The 18,724-nt window shown below is 44.6% G+C and overlaps 1 protein-coding gene across 4 annotated transcripts; it reads left to right on the top strand.

The window, feature by feature from the left end:
• Positions 1 to 986: 986 nt before the first annotated feature.
• SEC23B (SEC23 homolog B, COPII coat complex component) lies at positions 987 to 18,585 on the top strand. Of its 4 annotated transcripts, none has more exons than XM_052672206.1 (20): positions 1,208 to 1,690; positions 3,496 to 3,553; positions 4,178 to 4,264; positions 4,467 to 4,703; positions 5,075 to 5,160; positions 5,940 to 6,084; positions 6,635 to 6,793; positions 7,627 to 7,742; positions 8,551 to 8,674; positions 9,054 to 9,134; positions 9,425 to 9,514; positions 9,871 to 9,977; positions 10,152 to 10,305; positions 11,407 to 11,484; positions 11,748 to 11,909; positions 12,795 to 12,881; positions 14,183 to 14,338; positions 15,576 to 15,641; positions 16,762 to 17,450; positions 18,010 to 18,585. In XM_052672206.1, exons 1-19 carry the CDS (start codon positions 1,470 to 1,472, stop codon positions 16,849 to 16,851), a joined length of 2,304 nt encoding a protein of 767 aa, XP_052528166.1. In that variant the 5' UTR covers positions 1,208 to 1,469; the 3' UTR covers positions 16,852 to 17,450; positions 18,010 to 18,585. The 4 variants fall into 4 exon arrangements, with proteins under 4 accessions (XP_052528193.1, XP_052528175.1, XP_052528166.1 ...); XM_052672223.1 differs by lacking the exon at positions 1,208 to 1,690 and adding an exon at positions 1,742 to 1,942; XM_052672215.1 differs by lacking the exons at positions 16,762 to 17,450; positions 18,010 to 18,585 and adding an exon at positions 16,165 to 16,755 and having other exon boundaries at positions 1,203 to 1,690.
• Positions 18,586 to 18,724: the final 139 nt, after the last annotated feature.

Here is an 18,724-nt window from a genome sequence, read left to right on the forward strand (position 1 = left end):
CATGTTGTTGCTGTGTGATGGCAGCACAAGGGCAGTCTGACACAATGGCGTCTGTTACGGAAGTGCATATGGAGCAAAGGTGTGGAACTGAATGCCTGTACGTGGAGAAAATGGTACCCACTGATATTCATTGATACTTGTTGAGCATTTCAGGAGACCAGACAGTGGATGTGAGCACAGTGAGGCGGTGGGTGGTGCATTTCAGCAGTGGTGACAGTGATATCAGCTGGCATCACTGTGTAACGCAGCTAATGGAGGTGACTATGTTGAAAAATAGTGTTATGTAGCAGAGGATTTGCTCTATTAAATAGTGTCATTGTGCTCTTTGTTGTAGTTTTCATGGAAATAAATGGGAGGCATTACTTCCAGTGCTTATATACTTATGTGTATATAAGCAACAAAACTTCTAACTATATATTTTTTGTAAGAACATGGAAAAAAATGAGCGCCAGTGAGGTACATGACCTTTTTTTGTGACACAGACACAGCAGTGGGGTTTGGGGGCAGGGGTTGCAGTTCTCAGTGAGTTCTGACTCAGGTGTTGGTCAGAGATTTTGGATGAAATGATTCCTGTGCTTCACCCTTGACAGCTGCTCATGGTTGTGCTTACTGCCAGAAAGTGGTGACAGGGTAAGGCGTGACTGTGAAGGGAGGGGTATTTCTCTCTGGTGAGGAGGGGTTATGAAGGTGTGGTCACACAGTCAGATGTGTGAGTTGAATGTCTGACGTTCCATTTGAGAATTTGCAAGTGATGTATTTATGTCGAAAATATACTCCCAAATTATCAATTTCTGGAAGCCTTGAAACCCGTTCTTAAATCCCTTCATCCAGACGGGAAGCACGCCTATTTGTCGCTGTTCGCAGGGCCGCGCCGCACACACACCATTACGTGAGCTAGCACGAGCCCGCCACTCTGTGAGCACGCTTCCGGCGCGGCGCCATTGCACGCAGCCGCAACGGCAGACACCTTCATCCCCGCCTCTTCCACCCGCTGAAGGCTCCCCGCCATGTCTGGTAGGGGCTCCTTTTCTCTCCATTCGCCCATAGCTAACGTGGCTTCCCTGAAGCTGCGCCGCCACGTTGTTAGTGTCATGCAGGACGGCGCGCGGAATGCCCTTAACCAAGATGGCGGTGGAAGCGCGGGAGGCGGGTCGTGCGGGTGCCGCCATCTTGTGTGAGGGCAGCCCCATAGCGCTGAGCTGGCGTTGCTGGCCGCGCGGGGCCTGCCGGGAGAGAGCGGCGGCTGTGCGGGCGGGTGAGTGCTGCCGGGGCTCGGGTGCGGACCGCGAGCTGCGCCTGACGGAAAGAGCGGGAACATCGGCCGCGAGCTGCGGCACGGCGCCGTTCGCAGACTGGCCTGACGTCGCTGGAGCCTTTCGTCGGCCTTTCGTTCCGTGAGGAGGGCGGGCTGGTATTTGCAGCGTGTCGGAGTTCGGCTTCCCCTCTGCGCTCGGAGCTGCCGCGGCCCCATGGCGACCTACCTGGAGTTCATTCAGCAGAACGAGGAGCGCGACGGCGTGCGCTTCAGCTGGAACGTGTGGCCGTCCAGCAGGCTGGAGGCTACGCGGATGGTCGTGCCTCTGGCCTGCCTGCTGACCCCGCTGCGGGAGCGCCCGGACCTGCCTCCCGTGCAGTACGAGCCCGTGCTCTGCAGCAGGGCCACCTGCAAGGCCGTGCTCAACCCGCTCTGGTATGCAACTATGAGCTGGGGGGCGGGGAGGCTGGGGAGCGTCTGGTTTGTATTTCGGTGTGCCTGACGTCTCTAGGCTGGGCGGATGGGCTGAGGACAATTGGGTGGTGTTCAGCATGACCTGGTGCCTGTGTTTTGGCATCGCTACAGGCTCGGGGCAGAGTGGCTGAAGGGCTGCATGGAGGGAAAGGATGTGGGGATGTGGGCTGACAGCTGGCTGAATACGAGCCGGCGGTGTGCCCAGCTGGCAAAGTGTGTCAGTGGCATCCTGACTTGTATCGGCAACAGTGCAGCCAAATGGAGCAGGGAGAGCATCGTCCCTCTGTACTCAGCTCTGGTGAGGCTGTGCATCGAGTGCTGCGTTCAGTGCTGGGCTCCTCACTGCAAGAAAGGCATTGAGACTCTGAAGCGTGTCCAGAGAAGGGCAGTGAAGCTGTCAAGGGTCTGGAGATGAGTCTTACGGGGAGCAGCTGAGGGAACTGAGGTTGTTCAGTCTGAAGAAGAGGCGGCTCGGGGAAGACCTTATTGCATTCTGTAACTACCTGAAAGGAGGGTATGCTGAATTGGAGGTCGGCCTCTTTTCCCAGGTAACGGTGATAGGATAAGAGGGAATGGCCTCAGGTTGCATCAGGGAAAGTTCAGGTTGGATATAGGAAAAAAATTATTCTCAGAGCAGTGAAGCACTGGCACAGGCTGCCCAGGAAGGTGGTAGGATCACCATCCCTAGAGATGTTCAAGAACAGTGGAGAGGCACTGAGAGAACACTGAACATGGTCATGGGGGAGGTGGGTTGATGGTTGGACACAGTGATTGTAGAGGTCTTTTCCAACCTTAATAATTATGGTTATTCCTAATTCCCCTTTTTTTCTCAGCATGATGCTTGGTAGCCTCTTTTAGATATAGTGAGTATGTTGAAAGCATTGCATGCCTGCTGAGATGTGTTGAATGGCACCCTCTGCTGAGCTGCCAGAGTCTGAGATGAGAGGTGTGTCCTGTTCAGCTGGAGATAATATGGAAGTGGGCAATCCTGTTATCATCCTAGAGAATGTTATGGTGAATGGTGAAACTTAAACAAAGATGCTGTTTATACTGGCGTTATCCTTTGGGCTATGGTGTTCATTTGATTTTCTGCTTTCTATACATCCCCTTTTTTATAGGCCAGCTCCAGTATGAGCATCAATTTTCTCTGGAGTTTTGCTGAGAAAGTAAGAGGAATAATCTTGTCATGAAGTCATGTTACTATCATACTTCCTTAGAGCATAGCTGTGGGCTGAAAAAAAACCAGAATGCTAGCAAGAGGAAGTAGGAAGAGGTCAAACCCATGAAGGAAGAATAAGGTCAGGCTTCACTGTACTTAGCAGTCAATGTAGTATGTCATAATGAGTTGAGGAGAGGAAACTCGTTGGGGCAGAGAACAGCTAATTTGTTCTGTGTTTGTACAGGATGTGAGTGAATGGCTTCTGCTGCTCTATGACTGGAGCACTGGTGTGCTATAGCTGTACGAACAGTAAGATGACTGAGATAAGCCTCAACGTAGTGAAGGAGTGATTAGATGCAGACCTGCTTACTGCATCCTAAGCTTCGATGGTCTGTTGGTGATCACTCACACTGACAAGCCTGGAAGCAGCAGGACTGCCTCAGCTAATAGGCTTTCTGGCATTGGAACAAAAGTCAGAATCCCTAAAACTATCCATAAAGTTGAAGCGTCTGGTTTTCTGATTCTTCCTCATCAGCATAGACAACTGTGAAGCTAGGTTGTGAAATTGTTCCTATACCTATACTAATGCCTCACCTTTCCCTTGCAGCCAAGTTGACTATCGGGCCAAGCTCTGGGCTTGCAATTTCTGTTTTCAGAGAAATCAGGTACGTTGAAGCAGCATTTTCATCTTTTCAGAAAGCATTTTATTGATGACCTTACTGTGCAAAGGATGTTACAGGAAACAGAAATTTCGCCTCTCTAGATTTCATCTTGTAGCCTTTTCTCTTGCTGAACCCAGGCCAGAGTGCTTGCTAATGAGTCTGTTATATATGAAATCTTGCTTATTTTCAGTTGCTTTGCCAGTGACTTTAATAGCACAGAGAACATAGAAAATAGATAAAAAGCCATTTTATCACATGTGCTTCCATTGTGGTTTTTGGTACGTGACATTTACTGTTCTTCCTGAGTATGACATTAGATTTGGGTAAACTTTTACCATCAGAAACAGTCACACGGCTAAAACGACAAAACTAAGCAAGTTTTGGCTAATGTGGCTGCTGCTTTAGTCCTGTTCTTAGCTTACACTGGGCTGAGTAACTGTCAGTAGTTCTGGCTCTGTTGTGTGCGCTTAGCAAAGCAGCAGCACAGGTCTCTGATGAGTTAACCAGGTTGGTGCGGTTGGTAGTAAATAAAGAATCGAATAAACACATCATAAGACTCTGTACTACAGAGGAGAGCCCTACATTTCTGCCCTGCAGCTTGTCCTAATTTTTGGTCCTGTTTTTCAGTTTCCTCCAGCATACGCAGGCATATCTGAAGTCAACCAACCAGCTGAACTTATGCCTCAGTTTTCAACAATTGAATATATAGTGCAGGTAATGATTCGTAGTTTGTGGTCTCCAGAATTGTATTCTGTGGTATCTTCTGTACATATTCGTTGTACTTAGGATAATAGAAATAAGTAACACTCATGTAAGATGCCTGAGATAGGGCTCATTTTATTCTTTGTCTGGAGTCATTGGACAGTGTCACCTAGCTTATGTACGAGCCTCATAAATCCATCTCTCTCCATATTAGCGAGGCCCGCAGACGCCATTGATCTTCCTGTATGTTGTTGACACGTGCTTGGAAGAGGAGGACTTGCAGGCACTGAAGGAGTCCCTCCAGATGTCCCTAAGTCTGCTGCCTGCTGACGCTCTAGTGGGACTTATCACATTTGGCAGAATGATCCAGGTTCACGAGCTGAGCTGTGAAGGGATTTCTAAGAGCTACGTGTTTAGAGGCACTAAAGACCTGACAGCTAAGCAAATACAGGTATGTCCTGCCATCTGTTAGGCCAGTGGTTTGTTCCTCTTAGCTTTGTTGCCAACACTGCTGGTATTTCAAGCACCAGGCTTTTGGGGTTCAGTGCTCTTAATTATTTTTATGCTATTTCACTCTCAACACCTCTCCTGTCTGTTTGCTGCTGTACGTTTTTTGAAAACGTGCTCAAGATAGTTTTTTAAATCTCACATAATAGAACCATTGATGTCTTCCTAATGAGAGTGCAGATATTAATTATTTCAGTTTTAATTTCTTTAATGCTACAGGGTTGCAGGCTTTAGGCTATATTGCTTGAAAGCAAACAATGTCTAGTGTTTGATTTTGAAGTCTCCTCTGCCTCCTTTTTTTTTTCTTTTCTGTAGGATATGCTTGGTCTTTCAAGGCCAGCTGTCCCCATTCAACAGGGAAGGCCTCTTCAAGCCCCAGAACAGCCTGTTATTTCAAGCAGGTGAGTGCTACATAAACACAACCAGCAGCAGAGCAGGATGGGTGCTTTATACCCTTCGGGATCGCACTTCTAAACCTAGCTTTTCCAAGAGGTATACACAAATGGTATTGTCTTGGCAGAGTTATTTCCCTGCATCAAGTGATACAAGTGGGTGAGATTTACTAGAGCAATTTCTTAGCCTTCTCTAGTGTCTTGATTTTGCAGTTACAGGAACATAATTGCCATTCAGACTGGATTTCTTCTTGAAAAGTATAGCATAGCTGTCTTTGGAAAGCGTGTTGCTCAGGGGTCGAACGTGTTTAGAGCAGGAGCCTTTTTGGTTGAGCACCTAATGGGGCCCTCATTTATGAGTAACAATCCTTTGAGCCCTTGCTTGAATGAGTCAAAAAAAAAAACCAGAAACCAGACACAAAACGCAACAATTGGTAGGCAGGCAGTGACCCCTGAACTGTGAAGCCATATTTGCCTCTATTGGATACAGTTGTTTGTTTTTATTCTCAGCTCCTCTTTTTCCATTGGCAGCTCATTTACCTTTTGGTAGACTAAATCAGTACTAAAGTCCTTTTCTGTGCTTTAAGTGATTTTGCCTTCTTGTCAGTTCCTGTTGGTTCCTTTGATCAATTTTGTTACTTTGCACAGGCCTCTTAGTTTGGAAAGTCTGGACATAAAGGAATGTGTTGTGTAATGTTTTGCTTCTGATAACTCTTCCAGTGTAATTAAAGTGCGCTAGGAACAGAGGCACACTTAGAGTGGGAAAACATTTCATTTCAATTTTTCAGGTTCCTGCAGCCAGTACAGAAGATTGACATGAATTTAACAGATCTCCTTGGAGAACTTCAAAGGGACCCGTGGCCAGTGACCCAGGGAAAGAGGCCTTTACGTTCCACTGGAGTAGCTCTTTCGATTGCTGTTGGCTTGCTAGAGGTACTTTTATTGCACCTGCTTGTTAGGCATGAGCTGGGCAAAGCAAGCACCTGGCAGTACGTGCTGAGACGTATACAGGTTTCAGTGCAGATTGGTTTGCAGCCCGGTCACATTGAGGTGCAGTGGTGCATTTTGTCTTTGCTTGATGTCCGGCATGAGTTCCAGCTGATGTTGAGTGGGCTAGGAATTTGTATTTAACTGTAAACCGTGTAAAAGGTGCAGGTGTTTAAAGGCTTCTGATCCTTACGTATATTGCCATGTGAAGGTGATTGTATGTACTCTGATTCTTTTTGTTTATTTGTTTTTGCAAGGGTCATCTAAGGTAGAAGTAAAAAGAATACTACTTCCTGTAGTGAAGATTGTTGTAGTTTGAGTCTAAACTAGAAGGTGCCTGTCAGGAAACGTGTTGCTGTTTTTCAGGTCTGCCTGTAACAGAGACAGGTCCCTGATGGCATTGCAGAATAATGTACAGATTCCTCTCTGAAGAAAACATTGTTCTTTTAAACATCTTTTCCCCGAGTTCTAATGTAAGACTGTATTTTTATTTCAGGGCACATTTCCAAACACGGGAGCGAGAATAATGCTATTCACAGGCGGTCCACCAACGCAAGGACCAGGCATGGTGGTGGGAGATGAATTGAAAACACCCATTCGTTCTTGGCATGACATAGAGAAGGACAACGCGAGGTTCATGAAGAAGGCCACCAAGGTAGGTGCTGGTGTCAGCTGGAGGAGAAAGCACACAGAACAGCTTAGGTTTGTTGTGTGGCAAGGGGTGTTGAAACAAATGGGAGTGTTGGAATACAGAGTGGGGATGGGAGGAAGGAGATGACTGAGCCTATGTAGGCAGCTTCCAGTATTCTTCTATAGGTAACAGAAGTCTTATTTTCTTGGTATAGAATCAGTCTGTCCAGATATTTGCATAGCTGCTCATAAAATGCATGAGCCTTTCTGTGTGTTAAGCTTTGAGAATGTTCAAAGGACGGATGAGAGTCTTACTGTTAGTTGCTTCTCCAAGTATGGTCTTGTGCCTTCTCAGAGAGAGAAGTATTTCAGTGCTGTCGTCCAGCTGATGGTGAGTAGAGCTCCTTTTAGCTCGTTCAGGAAAGGGGAAAAAAACAAGCCTGTACTCCAAGAACTGGTGACTTCCAGAAAGGCTCCTTTTTCTCTTGACATGTGAAAGAATAGTTAAAATATTAGGTATGAAATGTGCCTGTCAGCATAGAGGAAGTACTGTGATACCTGTCCTCTTAACTATCACCTAGAAATCTTTAGGTTTCTATCACAAAGAGCCTGTGCTTGTGTGATGGTAGCAATTCGTGTCTTCTCTACACTTGCAGCTCAAGTTTATCCATAGGCAAACATCCTAGGAGGAAGAATTCTGTTCAAGCAGACAGCTCCTTACTTTTGCAGCACTGGCAATGGCTTCATTTGTGCTTTGTGCATCAGTGTGTTGACTTCAGCTGGAGAGCAGAGGAAAAATTGCCTGATGCAGCATCCTAAATATTCCTAAATATTGTGTGTGCTGTCTGTTCTCCCCAGCACTATGAGACTCTGGCCAATCGCACTGCCACCAATGGTCACTGCATCGATATCTACGCCTGCGCCCTGGATCAGACTGGACTGCTGGAGATGAAATGTTGTGCAAACCTCACTGGGTATGTCTGTAACAGGAAACACAGAGGTGGTACTTTTATTTTTTTTGGAGGGGGAGAACAGTTTGAAAAGCAGTTAGTTTTCTATAAGTGCAAAAGGGTGAGATTTTTGTCGTTTATTCTAAATTGTGGTTTGAATTTGCCAGGAGTTACATGGCAAACCTCCCCTGATCCCAGTCCGCATTTCTGAAGCCTCAAAGTAGCGTAAGAGTTAACACTGCTGGTAGAAAACTCAGTGTCCTGCTTTGGAGAAAGGTATTCTAAAGCATGATGCAACATGTCTTGCAAATGCCTTCTGTCACCTTCAAATGCCCTGGGAGGTAGCAAGTACCCTTTGCAGAGCTGCTGGGACATAGATCCCCTCTGTTGTGGTGTGTGCCTGACTGAAGTGCCATCAGAGTAGCAGAGCTTCAGGCATGGTGGGTAGTTGCTTTCATTGTGTTGGCCAGATTTTCTTATGCTTAACAGCTCATTTTGCTTTCTTAGGGGAAGTAGGCTGAGCAAGGCTCTCTTTTGGGTACGGGTGTTTGTAACCACTGGAAACAGGAGCATTTTTAAGGCAGCTGAAAGGATGACAAGAAATATAGTTGAGAAAGCAAGCTGGCAGAAATGGAGCACTAACTTGTCTGGCTTTGGAGGCATCCATGAATCTACATTCCCTAATGCGGATTCTACCTATGCAAAGGCATGCTTCTAAACAGTTTCTGCCTGTATTTGCATGCATGAGAGTTGGAGGGGTTGTGTCCTTGTGATATGCTTCTAGTTCTCAATTGTTTCAGTTACCTTGTGTGGGTTTTTTTTTCCTTCTCAGAGGACACATGGTGATGGGAGATTCCTTCAACACTTCTCTCTTCAAGCAAACCTTCCAGCGGGTATTCAACAAAGGGCTCAGTGGGGAATTTCGGATGGCTTTTGGTGCAAATTTGGAAGTGAAGGTGAGAGATAAGTTTAATTAGCTGACATTAACTTAGAAGTGCGAGTGCTGCTGATTGGAAAAGTTTTCTAGATATCTGTGTAGAAAATTCTACGTCTTTGAGGTCAGCTGTATTGCCTTCTTTGGAAAAAGCATCATACTGGAATGAGTGAAGGCATTTTTTATTTAAAAGTTTATTAAATTTGTGGTTTAAAAAAACCAACAACTGAGCTTACGTTCACCAACTAAGGCAGTAGGTTACCTTGATAATGTACTCAAGGATGCTTTCCTTGGCAGCCTTGTATAATCACTTTCTGATCAAAGCTGAGCATCTGATTTAGTCTGTGTGTTCTTTTTGACTAACTTGATATATTTTTTTAAGAACTGTTTTCTTGTTCTAGACATCCAGAGAGCTGAAAATTGCAGGTGCTATTGGACCATGTGTATCCCTGAATGTGAAAGGACCGTGTGTTTCTGAAAATGTACGTTTTCAACATGAAAAGAACAACTATGTTAAGTAGGAAACAAAGGGTGCAAAATTTCTGTCGAAACCTAGAGCTTAGATAGAATGTGAGAAAAGGCAGAGCTTGTTGGACTGAACTCTTGTCCCATAAAGCTGCCTTCTAACTGTATTACCCTCAGTAACTTAATCCACATCCTGAAGATAAGAAATGCAGAAAGGTTGCCTCATGTATCTGATCAGAATTTAACATGAGCTGACCTTAACTACTGCCAAGTACTAAAACGCTGTTTTCTTTTCAATTCTATGCAGGAACTTGGAATTGGAGGAACATCTCAGTGGAAAATTTGTGGTCTGGATCCCTACACAACTCTGGCTATTTACTTTGAAGTGGTAAATCAGGTCAGCCCTGGCTTTTCTTTTTTTGTCCAACTGTTTGTAACAGGACCAGGAAGTCCAAGGCATCTCTTGTGTTGTGAATGGGTGGTTGCAGGGTAGGTAAATGTTTTGTGCCAAAGTAATATTCATAGGGGTTGTTTGCATATTTGTAAGCTGATAAGTGTCAGGTATGGAATTAAAAATGCACCCAGAACCACTTGGCTTTGAAGGCTCTTTTAAAACACAACATTAACAGATGCATGTCTCCTCCATGGTCCGTTTCAAGCTTGAACTTAACTCTGTTCAGCAGATGCCCTGGCTTTGTCTCTGTTGTATACAAAGCCAGCCTATGATGAAGGCTTTCCTTGTTTAATTTGCAGCACAATGCACCAATACCTCAGGGAGGCCGAGGAGCAGTACAGTTTGTCACCCAGTATCAACACTCCAGCACACAGAAACGCATTCGTGTCACCACCATAGCCAGAAAGTAAGTACCTCGTGCTGGTTCTTTGGCAGAATTGCAGAAATGGAAGCCACTCTGCTGGTATTGTTCTAGCTTTTTATTACATTCATTGGCCACAGAATATTTGGCATGGGGGAAAAATGTGGATTGGGTTTTGCTGATGACAGATTTTGCACTAACCCTTTACTAATCCTTTAGCTGGGCAGATGCACAAAGTCAGCTCCAGCACATAGAAGCTGCATTTGACCAGGAAGCAGCTGCTGTGCTGATGGCACGGCTGGGAGTGTACAGAGCTGAGTCTGAGGAGGGGCCTGATGTGCTGCGATGGCTGGACAGACAGCTGATCAGACTGGTAAGACTGATGGAGTGCACTCAGCAGCGGTCTTATTTTCAGTTAAAACAATCTCTTGGGATGAAAACACCATTCTTTTTCCAGTCTGACTCACTTCATTTGTGCTCTGATTGTGGTCTCATAGTATGTGATAACTATGAAGGCTGTATGATCGGTGAGTTGGTGATGGGATAGGTAAGCATCCCATCATGGTGAAAGAGTTAAACCTTGAGATTGAAGACGTAATAGTAAAATGATCACACAGGTGGGAAGGGACCTCTGCAGGTCTCAACACTCTGCGTAAGCAGGGCTAGTTTCATGTTACAGTTAGATGCTGTGGGTCTTGTTCAGGTGAGTTTGTATGATCTCCACGGATGGAATTTGTCTTGTTTCTTGGTAGCCTGTTGCAACATTTGATCACAGTTACTGTGATTTACTATTATTATTTTTTATATCCTGTCAGAATTCCAGTTTCTTCAGTTATGTGCTAGGTAACTATACAGAGCATAACATCACACACAGGCACATCAGATGCTGGAAAAAAAGAGACAATATCAAATAAAAATTTGAGCACTGAAACACTCGTGGGTGTACTGCATCCTGAAATGCTTGTGGACTCATTTGTGGTTGATACAAATTTTTTAAGTTTATAAGGAAATTGATAAAGAGCACCCTGCTGCTAGTCATGGAACTGGGCCAAAACAGCCCATAAACCATTCACAAACTACTCGCTTTCAGTGAAGCATCTAGTGCAATTTTAGTCTGCTGTTGCTTTAGAAGGAAGTAGGAGATGCTGCAGAAGTGTTTCATAGTGTACAAAGAACATTAAGTATGATGATGATCCAGTGGAAAAAAATGGGTGGTACTAGAAGCACTATTTATTTCGTTCTTAAATAACTCTGAATCTGGATTCAAAATAGAAGATTTTTATATACCTGAAATGATAAGATGATTGAATTGTCATTGTCACTCCAGTAAGATACAGAAGCTACTGACCTGTTAAGTTCTTGCTGCCACGTTCATCATTTGTTTGCTCTGTTTAAAAACATACAAAACTCATTCAAAAAAAAAATGTTGATTCTCAGGAAGGTATAAACGAAGTTTGCATTTTGCTTCCAACAGTGTCAGAAATTTGGACAATACAACAAAGATGATCCCAACTCCTTCAGATTGTCGGAATCGTTTTCTTTGTATCCCCAGGTAAGAACCTTCTTGCAACTATGGGAAAAGTTTGCAAGGGTGAATGATGGTAAAGCACCTTGTACCATCAATGGGATTCGTGAGGGAAGGAGCAGATGCTTTTTGAATTTGTCGGGTGGTCCTGTAGTTCAGTGTTAGAAAAAGCTGGTAAGTTAAGAACTCTGAGGAGTTCACTGGGAGACTTTTTTCGGGGAATTTGCTGTTTACAAGGTGCAGAAGCTTTGGCAACTCACTGACACTTCTCACTCATCTTTCTGATGCAGTTCATGTTCCATTTGCGACGCTCCCCATTCCTGCAGGTCTTCAATAACAGTCCAGATGAATCTTCTTATTACCGTCACCACTTTGCTAGGCAAGATCTCACTCAGTCTCTCATTATGATTCAGCCCATCCTTTATGCTTATTCTTTCCACGGACCTCCTGAGGTAAGTCTGTGTTTAACAGAGAGGTGAATCAATGCAAAATAAAGAGCATGCAGTTGGGATAACAGTAGTTCACTGTTTCACATTGATTCACCAGAGAGGTGAATCAATGCAAAGTAAAGAGCATGCAGTTGGGATAACAGTAGTTCATTAAAAAGCTTTTTACTTTGTTTTTCTTAAAGTAATTACTAAGGGGTGAGATGGGGCACTGTACAATACAAGTTATATTTTCAGTAGACTTACTCTTAGCATGTAAACTATACTTTCAGCTGGGCTTTTAAAAAACACATACATGCCTAAAAAAAGAAGGCCCAAAAAGCTAATGCCATATCTGGCATCTTGGCAGTTCAGCAGTGCTGCTGCTTCTCTGCCAGTAGCTGCCATCTCCACCACATAAGTCAACAAGCCTCTGCCCTTCCAGGTCATTAGCACAGAATTGTAGGGGTTGGAAGGGGCCTCTAGAGATTGAATGAGTCCAGCTGCTTGTTTTCAGCTGTTTAAGCAGCAACATTCAACTGCTATACAGACTTTATTAATTTATGTTGACTGCAGTGCATCTGGCAGGAAAGAAATGCAGAAGCTGCTGCAGAAACACTTTAAAACCTTTCTGGCAGCATTTGCCTGAGTGTATGTATTAAATTTCTTATTTTTCTTGGCTTCTCGAGATCATTAAACTTGAAAGCCATAGAAATTGCTTTCTCATATACTGCATTTCATACAGTAGCTGAGGACTTGCTGCTTGATTCAGTGATGCCATAGGAGGCTGGTGGTTCTCTGAAACATTCACATGAACAGCAGCTCTTGACAGACACAACACTCCTCCTTACAGCTGAACTGTAAGGTTAATGCAGTTTTGAGGTTTTAACGATTGACCTTTATTTTCCATAGCCAGTGCTTTTGGACAGCAGCAGCATTCTTCCTGACAGAATCCTACTGATGGACACTTTCTTCCAGATAGTTATCTACCTTGGTGAGGTACGGTGAGATGTATTCTCTGAACTCTCCTCCTCCTTCCATGCATGCAAATAATGCTACTGTTAGTATGCAATGAACCACTTGCAAAGCTTACCCTTGGCATAATGGCATCGTATGCCTGTTCCCATGCATTTGTAATGGATAAAAATCCTGCTGGAGTAGTTAAGCATATGTTCTGCTGTGAGAAATAGCCATCGAGTTAGCTTGTGAACTGAAAAAGTTAAAAGAAACTAAAAGCTTCTGCTTTTGAAGTACTGGCTGTTCTTTACAGCTGTGCCTGTGCGTAGATATTTAGACCAATATCTAAAGCCTTGGCTTTCCAGTGCCTTTTCAGTATGAAGACCTGTAGATCTGTGTTGGAATCCAACCGGTTTTGTAAGGGAGCGCTAAGCTACTGCAGCTGGATGATAGAAACATCTCACACTCTAAAGAAGTTATGATGTAGAGGAGGGTGAAGCTGACTTGCTTCTCTCTTCCTTCTCTAGAAATATCCCTTTTATTTGATGCTTTTTTTCCCTCTCAGATTCTTTTCAGTCTTGTCTGAGGAGTACCTTTCATGCAATTTTTTTCTACCTAAACATGACATCAAATTGAAATTTAAATAAGCTCAGCTTGGCTTATGGTCTCACCTTCCTGTTAGTGATTTTTTTGGAGAGGTGTTTTAACTCTTCTCTTTATTTTTGAACTGAACTACTGACTTTTTGTGACTGTTACTAGAATGCTTAAAGTTTGGCATGGTGGCCTGCGGTGATGCACAGTCCACACAAGCAGGAGTTGTATGGTGGAGCCAGTAGTGGCAATAAGCCTTCACAGGTTACTTTAAGCAGTGCCTACCTACCTCAACTGTTGGGAAGCAAGAGACTCAACTGGGTAAAATTAGACAATGGAAATGTTAAATTATGAGCTGCAAGTGAAACTATAAACTATGTGTGGACCTTGAAAAGAATGTAAGGCAAAGACTGTTCCACTTAAGACCAAATCAGGTTTGGAATGTCACTGATTTATAAATGCTTTACGCTTTTAAGTTGAGGTAGGCAGAAGCATAATGGCTTGAAGTTCACTTTGAACAATCGGCTCTTGTACTGCACAGCCTGCTAACCAATTCTGTGTTTAGTGCATGTTCTTAAGGAACAGACAGAAACTAAACAATACTATTGACAGAATAGTGAAAGCATGTGTTTGTCCTGCTCTGTGTAAGCAGAAATGCATGTAATGTTCTGCTACCTTAAGATGTGCTGGTTAAGGGTTGGCCTGTCGGCATCTCTGCAATCTCTTCATTTCCTCCCTGTCCCTGTGAACAGACTATTGCACAGTGGCAGAAAGCTGGTTACCAAGACATGCCTGAATATGAAAACTTCAAGCACCTACTGCAGGCTCCATTGGATGATGCCCAGGAAATCTTGCAGACCAGATTCCCAATGCCACGTTATGTCCACACTGAACATGGGGGCAGCCAGGTAAGGATGTTTATCCAAAAACCTTCTCTGTTGAACAATGCAAATATCTGTCTTTCCTTGCTTTACTAAGTAAACAGTTCTGTAAGTTAAACACAGTGGTAATTTAGCTCTTAAAAGTAAGAGTTTGTATATTTTCCCATGAGTTCTTAATGCATCCATGTCTTTTAATAGGCCAGTTGCTCCTTGCATGTGTTTTTGACTTCTGAGGATGGAAAGAGAAGGGGAAAGAAAAAGCCAGTGTAAATATCTTTATATTCCTTGAGCGGTGGGAAGTGAATAGTTTTGCTATGTACCTAAACTTCCTGAGACAGAGAGTGCAGTTAGTTGGCTAGGGCAGTCAGTCATGCTGAATGTTTGAACATCTGCTCTTTTATTCTTAGATGCCAGGTGAGAATATAAAATGGTCTCTATTTTGACTTCTTGGAATTACAGTAGTTCAGTGTGTGTCTATTGCTAGCCTGTTGTTTGTAGAAGTGGAGAGGCAGGAATTGGTGCTCCAAAACTAAACTATTAATGTAAGCATGTTGCCCTGATTCTCAACTAACCACTTTTCTGATGTAAGGAAAAGGGTTTACTATGAAAGTGAAATTGCTGATGCCATGTCCATGTTACATGAAACTAGAGCTGCCCTGCTTGACGAGCATTGCTTGCTATAGGAGAGCACTTGGAGAAACTTAAAAGTGATGTTACCGTTTTGAAATGGAGGGCAGAGAGTTTTCTCATAGAAATCTGCCACCACCAACTAACTCAAGAATAACAGCAGGGAAAGAAATGCATTCAGATTCTTTCTCTCTTTTTGAGATAACAGCAGCATACCCTGACTTTTTAAACTTGATTCCTCCTTTTCCTCCTCCCAGGTTTCTTCCTCAATCTCATTCTGCTATGTGATGTTCCTTAATGTTATTTCTTTCAAAACAATTTGTAAAACTGTAACACGTTGTAGTAGTACTGTTGTCTGTTCCATGGGAGTCACAGCTGTGTGGTAAAATCTTTCCCAAACATTTATCCTTTCAGAGTATTGCCATTAAAAGTAAGCAGATTCTTGTTTTTAAGTTCGGTGAAATTGTTTATGAAACAAAGCTCTTTCTGAACTCAGAAACTTGTTTCAGTTAAAGAAGTGCTTTCCTTGTAAAAGCAGGCGAACATCACCAGTCATGTGTCTGAGGAGATAAGTGTTAGGGGAGCTGACATTTCTATCCTACTGCAAAAATGTTTTTCCCACATTTTGTCTTTATAGGCTCGATTCCTGTTGTCTAAAGTGAACCCTTCTCAGACCCACAATAACCTCTATGCATGGGGACAGGTAAGCAATGGAAGAGCCACTTGTGTTTGGGAATACAGTAAAACGTACATTCAAATAATTGTCTGCATAGTTGGTGTCCCATTTTATCTCATAGTATTTGGCCTCAGACTGGGAGTGTGTTGTATTTGTCCTGCTCTTATCTAACAGCTTTTTGCAAGACATACATGGTTGGCTTTGAAAAACTTTGAAATAGTGCTTTGGAATACAAGGAAACAAGGTTATTTCTGTGCACCAGTTGATCTGTGATGAAATTACTGTCTGACATTGTAATAGCTGTAGCATTTTAAAAGACAACCGAGTGGATAGGTTTGTCTCTTAGGCAGCTCAGATTCTTACTCATCCTGATAATTGAAGTCCATGGTTATCAAGATAAAGAGTTCTGGTGGTGAGCACTAGATTACACTATGTTCAGAATAAAGTTTTCAAGCCTGGACATGATGAAACGTCTGCTTCTGTTCTTGGATGGAATTTCCCCCAGGTTTTCAGCATATTGTGATATGGTTTTTTTTTTGCTTTTCTAAAGGGTGGCTGTCCTAGTAGAGGTGCTGCAGAACAGCCCAGTACCTCAGCAGCCTGATGACAGCAGGAGATCAGTGGTTTCCAGCAGCGGTGCTTTTGTCTCTGTCATCTTTCCTGTAACCAAGTTACCTAAGTAGTGCACAGGTAGACAAGGAGAATGTATTTTGTGGCTGCTACTGATGGAAGCAGCTGATAGAGAAACTCTTACAGGTTTTAGATGAGCTGATGTGGAAATTATATTTGCCTTCTGCTACAAATCTGATGTAAAAGCTCTTAGTTCACAGTTAGTGTATTTAGTTTTCTGTAACTAGCATACAGATACGTATAGATGTGATTTTTCTATCAATAATAGTTTTTAATGTCTTCTGCCTTGTTTCCATCGAGCCTTGAGCAGAAACCTTCCTAATGCGTTAGAAGGAAGAGACTTTCCTGCAACAGTGCAGGTGGCACTCAAAGATATTATCAATTACCAGACTACCCTTCAAGGGGAAAAGGTTTAGCAGGCAATTAGCTTAGTGCTGACATTTGCTTTGCTTGCTTAGTCCCCAGGGCCAGCAGCGCTATTTCATGCTCATTATTTATTTCCTTTATTTCTTGGCAGGAATCAGGAGCCCCAATCCTGACGGATGATGTCAGTCTGCAGGTGTTCATGGACCACCTCAAGAAGCTGGCGGTCTCCAGTGCAGCGTGACTTGATTGAACCCAGCAGCACAAACAGCAGTGACATACATCACGGTGACGATGGAAGCGGAACGATTTATTTACATTTCCTTTTAGACTAAGGTTTTTAAGTATTAAATGAAATAAATACGTGGGGAGAGCTTAGTACTTTGCCCTTCTAGATATTAATTTATTTGTACTCTTTTTTACCTCTATTGTTTATGCTATTTTCTCATACTGTATCGGGAGCCAAAGTATGTTTTATCAGGTGTAGATCTTTGCAGCCTTAGCTTAATATGTAATGATCTGTGGTCTGAAGTGGTGGCTTTAGGCAACCAGGGGCTGGATTAATGGAAAATAAAACTGGATAAGAAAAGCATTAATACTGAGTGCTGACCCCCATTGAGCTGTATGTGCGTTTTTGAAAACACACCACCAGGAGAGGTACCAACTACTACAAATAATGCCACTCGCTGCTCTCTAACACATGGTTTCAGTCGCGGATCTGAAGTTTCACGTGGAAACAAAGAGGGACGTGAAGAAAATACAGTGCGGAACACTTCTGAAGCAGAGCAGCGGGGCTGGAGGTCGGCGTGCAGCACCGTGCCGGCGGGCACCTTCTGGTTCCCGGTAAGGCCCAGGTCTCCGCGCGCCGCCATCTTCCGCTCCCGCCCCTCAGCTTTAGCGCGTGCGCAGGTGCGCGCGCACACCACCGTCATCTTTCGGCCCCTCCCCTTCCCCCCCCAGCCAGGGTGCATGCGCGTAGCGGCTGCCGCGCGTACGGGAGTGACTGGGGGCGATGCGGGCGGCGCTGTGGAACATGCGCTCGGCGCTGCTGTACTCGATAGGCGGCTGGACCGTGCTGGGGGGCGTGCTGCACTACAGCTACAGCAGCGGCGGCGGGCACGGTACGGGGCCGGTGCGGCCCTCTGAGCCCGAGCACGGCGCCTCAAATCGCCACCGCGGGGCGGGGCTGGGGCGCGAGGGGAGAGCTGGGCTGAGGGGCCGGCAGGGGGCGGGGCCTGGCTGAGGTGGGCGGGGCCTGGCTGAGGTGGGCGGGCGCGCTGGGCTGAGAAGATGGCGGGGAGTCTGATCGTATCTGTGGCTGCTGCGTTGGCCCAAGGAAAGGATGGCGCGTTTTAATGCGAAGTTCTTATGTTTCGTTTCGTTTTCTTTCCCCGTTCGTTAGAAGATGAAAGTGATGATAAGGCGAACGAAGAGCACTCTAGAGATGTGGTGATTGAAAGTAAACCCATGGGGTTAAACGTCACCACGGTAATGACGTACCACAAGGAATTGCCTCCTCTCACGCGGCTGCTCCGGCGTATGACAGCGTATTTTACTCCCAGCAGTAGTCCTCCCCCCTCTGAGAACTGAGCCGGCAGGGACGCGGAACGAGGAGTGTTGTGCTGTGCAGGAGAGCCTGAGGATGTGGTCTTGTCATCTGGCACCATGCTGTCGGCTGTCGGTCTGTCACATTGTTGAAACAAAACAACAGATCCCTGTCCGAAATTCCTTTGCAAAACTCGCAGGCTTTCTTGCCTCTTCACATCGATGCTGTTCTTTGCACATGTACTCAAATTATTAAATGTAAACCAGGTTCTGTGGAGTCTTGTGAGATGGTGGTGAGCTGGAGTGCTGCTCAGGGGGCTGCCAGGTGCCCTTCACTTTGTGAAGGTTTCCCAGCGTAGGGGTTTCTGTGCATGAGCTGCTATCTCAACCCATTGGGTGTAAAATAAAACATTAAAGAATTATTAAGCGGCAAGGAATGCAGTTTAATCTTTGAGGTGTAAGAGTTGTTGTCATCCTTCAAAAAGAAGCAGACAGGGTATACAGCTTTGTCCCCTGATGCATGGCTACTATCCTTATACCCCCTTCCCCTCAGTTTGCTAAATCTCCTTTCT

The sequence above is a fragment of the Tympanuchus pallidicinctus genome, unplaced genomic scaffold (assembly GCF_026119805.1).
Source record: "Tympanuchus pallidicinctus isolate F22 unplaced genomic scaffold, pur_lepc_1.0 scaffold1, whole genome shotgun sequence".
Classification (NCBI taxonomy): domain Eukaryota; kingdom Metazoa; phylum Chordata; class Aves; order Galliformes; family Phasianidae; genus Tympanuchus; species Tympanuchus pallidicinctus.